Here is a 6,000-nt window from a genome sequence, read left to right on the forward strand (position 1 = left end):
AGAAAAGCAGAAGGCTAAAACAGTACCTATCTGTTTGTGCACCATAGCTAAGGTAACATTGCTACTGGAATTTTAATCTGGGCATTTCCTGACTGCAATTTTTAAGTGTGCAATGATCACATTTCATTAATGTAGTTTTTTGACAGTTAATTTCCAACGAATTTTTGTGAAAGATAAGAAAGTTGGTGAATATTAATATCCACATTTTAATGTCCATGGGGTTTATTTTTAATTGTATTTTAACTCCTCCCATGCCCATTCTATGCTCCAGCCAGCTCACATTATTTGAAACACACACACACACACACACACACACACACACACACAACCCCCCCCCCCCAAGTTTTCAGTACAAATCATTCAGGTATGCAGATATCCAGCCATGAAATAGAAGCTCCCGACCAATGCTCTAAACTCCAATAGAGCTTTCCTACAGATTTTCCAAAAGGCTTTGTAGATCATACCTGTGAGGTGATCGGGGCTGGGAAAAGTCTCATTCCCAACTCTGCTGTTTCCCAAGTGTGACTGCATAATCTCCTGTCAGTCCCTTTGTATTGGTTTGGCTGCATCTGCACTGGGAAAAAATAGAAATGTAGAGCCAATTCCTGACCCAGCATTCAGAGGGCAAGGAGCCTGACCCTAGGTGGCCCAGCTGGGTTCTGTGCTTTACGGGTCTAGCTAGATCCTTTTGGCAGAAGGCCCCTTTGGCTGCACTACAGCCACCCAGCCTGCTGGAGGTGGACTATGGCTCTAAACATGGTCGGTAGTGTCGTGATGGGGGAGTGACATCAGTGAGCGGTGGGGTTATCCCAATCTGATTGACAGCTGAGAGACTTCCCACTACCACCATGCCAGCCCGACCATCCTCCAAATTGGTCAGGCCAGCACAGAGACCCCTACTCAAGAGCAAATGGCAGATACTTCCCTTGGGAGCTGGCCCTTAATTTGTTTAAATGCTAAAAACAAAGAATTTGCAGAATGCAGCCAAATAGTGAAGGCCTTAAAATCACAGCACCGTCCCTTTCTTTGCACCCCAGGCTTTCAGATTTTCTCCTGTTGCGGCATTCAGGAAATACTTGATGATGCTCTTCCTCCAAGTCTTGCCAGCCCAAGCCCCCTCTCAGCATGTGCAATGCTGTCACAAAGAGGGCAGGACCCCACTGAGCACTATCAGAAACTTAGCTCAGTGTGTTTGCCCAGAAGTGATTTGGCAGTATCCTTGGTACTTTCCCCCAAACCCAGCAAAGCAGAAGCTCCTTATTAAGGATGATGTCTGGGCCGGGCTATAAAACTCCACCCTTGGGATAAGCACCACTGGAAATTTTTACAATGGGAAAATGTATTTCTTCCCCCACAACTACAGTGAACAAGGAGGGCAGAACTGCCCTGGCCATGTCTCCTCCAGTCTTTGATTTCCACCCCCCAGTGCCCTCTGTGCCAGGACTATTTGCCACTTGGGTCTTTGTGCTAATGTGGTAGGCACTGTGTTGGCCCACATACCAAGGATGGAACCAGGGATCTCCAAAGCTATACATGTGAATTGCTGCAGCTTGAGGCAACCCTGCCTGCTGACCGCTTTATCAGACTCACCTCCTCTAGGGATCAAGCAGAGGACATGTAATGCACACTGCTCAGTGGGCTAGCTTTGCTCTCCAGTTCGAGGTAGCTGATACAAAGGGCCCAGAGGGCGACAATGAGTCTGGCCTATAGTGTGTACATCCATAGCCTGAATGTGCAGTTGGCCTGCCATAATGACCCAATTCTGGCTACATCCCTGGTCCTTCTGTGTTCTACCCTAGCCACAGCGTGGATTGCCCATAGCTGCATGCAGCTCCTCAGTTAGCAACCACAGGGTGCATGGCTTCAGGCCCTAGCCCCAGCCCCAACATGCAGCTCTGCCCGTGTAGGAAACGCCCCCCATGACTGTATTCCCAGCCCCAATATGCACTGTTCCCTCCCACGCCCTGTCTGCACTGCCACAGCCCGGACGCGAGCAATCCTCCGAAGCGCTGCGAGGGCTGTTGCTGTCATATAGTGCTGGATGCCCTGCCTTCGTGATGGAATGTCCCCTTATGTCAACCACGCCTCCACTCACAAACATACCCTCCCAAGTTCTTTCTACCCCGGCCCCACTTACGCGGTGACCCCCAGATCTTACTGGATAGCTCCCTCAGGACATACCTTTTGGAGGGTCGGAGAGAGTCTCACTAGGACAGTGCCCAAGCCCCGCTAATGACAAAATTCAAGCATTTAGCTACAGCGCTGAATGGCCCCAGACTGAGGGTATTTGGGGCTGGCCCCTGCGCAGAGTCCCAAACCCTGTACTGATAATTCCGCCCAGCAGCTAATTTTGAATGAACACTGACTGTCCTTTGACTACCACCTTGTATCTATTATTAACATCTCTTTCAGCAGGAGATTTGTAACCCTGAAGGAATTCCAAGCCATGGAGAGAGAACTGGACAATGTAAAAGAAGAACTGAAATGCCTGAAGTGGAAGGTGAGACATATTGGTGAGCCTGAGCCGCCTCACCCAGAAGACAGCAAGCGTTACAATGGCTATACCCTGACTGAGCTTAAGGCAATGGTGCAGTTTGAAAATGACCCTTACAAAGCGGCACACAAAATCCTAACTGCTCTCTTCAGTGATGTGTACTTGCTGCAGCACTCTGTCGCTGAACAGGCCTGCAATTCGAACTCAGCCCCCATGCCCAAGATAGACCCGGAGCTGTACATGGTGTACTGTAACATTCTGAAAAGCCTATTCCCTGGAATCAGCAGCCAAACCCTGAGAGAAAAGACACAGCGTGTGCAGAAAAGAATCCAGAAAGAAGTCCAATAAAACCAAGCAAATCCAGCATCTACAGAGGCCCAGGAACCCTGCATTCTGTACAGATTTCAGAGCACTGAATTGTGACATTGTAGGTTACCTCTATCTGCAAATGCTTGGTGAGCTCTGAGTCTGTCACGCTATCCTCTCCTGAGGAGACAGGCCGGGAAGACTTCCTGTGCAGCTTCACATTTGAAAGAAAATGCCCCCTTAGAACTTCTTTCGACATACTGATGTTCCCTTTGGTTCCAGCAGCAGCAAATGCTGCCAAAATAAGCCAAAGAAGGCACTGTGTGTGAGGGAAAGGGCCTCCTCTCATGGCTCCATGGAACACGGCTCTCATCTGGATCCCAGCACCCAGCTAGTTTCTATTTTCTAGAGTGCATCATTCATTAAATGGCATCAATTGTTAGAAAACTGTGCCTCTTTTGTGTCTCAAAATACATCAAACACCAAGTTAACCAGCCACTGGAGTCTAAAATTGTACTCTTGCCATGGGTTGGGCCAGGGGTACCTCAGTGACAATGGTAGCTGTAAGCCCCATAAAAAGATCCCAGCGGATCCAGTGAAAGGTGTGTAGGTCAGCAAGGAACTGGCCATGGCAATTTCACAATTTCAGATGTAACGATCAGCTGTTTGACAGGGCAGTCGATCACCACAGTTAACAACTATGCATTTTCTACCTATCACCACGGCCTTTCTGTGGCCAGCACCTTCCTTAATTGCTGCTGCTTATACCTATCATCCATGACATCTAGTCCACTCATATGGAGACCCATCACCCCTGTATCCAGGTCAAAGATGACCGCAAACGTGTTTGAGGTGCTTTCTGACCCCCGATGACTACCGCCACCGCTGTCTGAGAGCATGAGATTTCAGGGCTAGATGACATTTAGTGTGACGTTCTGCTCCCAATTTACTGGACTCATACCATTCTACTTCCAGGACACCAAATATGTAGGCATGCCCTCCAAAATACATAGCAGGGTAGGGTTGCCATTCATCCCAATTTTCACCGGACAGTCTGTAAACTGAAAGGGCTGTTTCACATGTTGCACTGGCATGGTTTCTGGAGAGAATGTCCCTCTCCAAAGACCCATTACCATTGCACCCAGGAGACTGTGAGCTCTGTTCTCACCTTTTCTACTAATTATTGCTACTATTTCTTGGTACTTCCCAACCCTCATTATTGACCAAGGCCTCATATTCCTACCCTAGGAATCATTCCCCTCAACTTTACAAATCAAGTAACTGGGAAGCTGCAGAAGGTCCCAGTTTTTGCAAAGCTGGGAACAGAATCCATAGCCCAGCTATAGCAGAGCCAAACAAGTTAGTCCGGTTAGTCACCCTGCTTCTCAGAGTCACCCTGCTTTTGCTGTGCTGTACTGTTGATTTGCACTGCTGCACCCATTCAACCACACTCCCCTCACAGGGACAAGTATCCTGATAGCCAGCTTGCCACTGCTATCTTAACATGGCATGTATTAAATGGATTAAAAGCTGGCAAACTGAGGGGTCTGAAAATGTAAATATAGTAGAACAGGTGTGTTCTTAGTGGGGGCCTACAGGGATCTGTCCTTGGCCCTATGCTATTTTACATTTCTGTTCATGACCTGGAAGAAAACACAAAATCATCACTGATAAAGTTTTCAGCTGACACAAAAATTTGGGGAGTGGAAAATAATGAAGCGGACACGTCACTGATACGGAGTGAGCTGGATCGTTTGGTAAGCTGGGTGCAAGCAAACAATATATGTTTTAATAGGGGTAAATGTATCTATCTAGGAACAAAGAATGTAGGCCATACTTACAGGATGGGGAACTCTATCCTGGGAAGCAAGGACTCAGGAAAAGATTTGGGGGTCATAGTGGATAATTAGCTGAACATGAGCTTCCGGTGCAACACTGTGGTCAAAAGGACTAATGCAATCCTTGGACAGGAGGAGCAGAGAGGTTATTTTACCTCTGTATTTGGGACTCATGTGGTAGCTGCTGGAATACTGCATCCAGTTCTGGTGTCCACAATTCAAGAAGAAAGGATGTTGATAAATTGGAGAGGGTGCAGAGAAGAGACACGAGAATAATTAAAGAATTAGAAAACATGCCTTATAGACCCAAGGAGCTCAATTTATTTAGCTTAACAAAAAGAAAGTTAAGGGGTGACTTGATTATAGTCCGTAAGTACCCATATGGGGAACAAATATTTAATAATGGGCTCTTCAATCTAGCATAGAAAGGTCTAACACAATCCAATGGCTGGAAGTTGAAGCTAGATCAATTCAGACTGGAAATAAAGCATACATTTTTAACAATGAGTGTAATTAACTATTGGAACAATTTATCAAGAGTCCTGGTGGATTCTCCATCACTGACCATTTTAAATCAAGACTGGATGTTTTTCTAAAAGATCTGCTCTAGGCATTATTTTGAGGAAGTTCTGTGGCCTGTGTTATAGAGGAGGTCAGACTAGATTATCACAATGGTCCCTTCTGGTGCTGGAATCTATGAATCTTGTAAATAGTTGTGTAAGGTGCTGGAAGGTCTGTGTCAAGCGCATTCAGTTACTCCTTTGGCTCAAGAGATAGTGTTTAGAGAGTCCTGTCTTCAAACCCTGTTGATGCCCCTTTTGTAAAACCGCATGTGTTTATGTAATTAAAGAGTATATTGTAATATATACGCACCACGGCACTTGTCTATCTCCAGATTGCAGCCCCTTTTCTTCTCACATGTTCATTATGGTCATCCCATCCAAGAACCCACAAACTCCAGAGATGCCTTGTGAACCTGCTCCTGGCATTGACCTAGCTGGCCATGCACCAGTTCAGGGGAGGAAGCACAGCCATGAGGAAGCTGTTTATTAACATATGGCCATTTGCCTTGCTCTTGTCTGTTCCTGCATCCAGGTAGAACTCCACTGGGCAGTGACCATCAACTCCTTGGATCTTTTCTCTGGGGTCTCTGCATGGCACCCCCACTAGCTCCCTGCTTCTGCACCTTTGACCTCAGCTGTGGCCTCATAGTTTTGCTTTGCCTCTTTTGGTTGATCAGTGTCTGTGTGGCTCCCTCTCCTTTCCTAGCAGGAAGGCCACTGTTCTTCTCTGAGATGGGGATCCACCTCAGTCCACAGAGGCCAAACAGGCCACCACCTGAAACTTATGGTTACACTCAAA

General features: G+C 46.9%; 1 protein-coding gene across 1 annotated transcript in view; it reads left to right on the plus strand.

The window, feature by feature from the left end:
- The window catches only part of GSG1L (GSG1 like), a 123,269-nt gene extending 117,804 nt beyond the window's left edge, over positions 1 to 5,465 (plus strand). The window contains exon 6 of the mRNA XM_084641828.1: positions 2,413 to 5,465. Within this exon, the coding sequence (XP_084497954.1) occupies positions 2,413 to 2,842 (430 nt within the window). The 3' untranslated portion in view covers positions 2,843 to 5,465. The remainder of the gene's footprint in view (positions 1 to 2,412) is intronic.
- Positions 5,466 to 6,000: the final 535 nt, after the last annotated feature.

Source organism: Lepidochelys olivacea, assembly GCF_965140295.1.
Source record: "Lepidochelys olivacea isolate rLepOli2 genome assembly, chromosome: 10".
NCBI classification, from domain to species: Eukaryota; Metazoa; Chordata; order Testudines; family Cheloniidae; genus Lepidochelys; species Lepidochelys olivacea.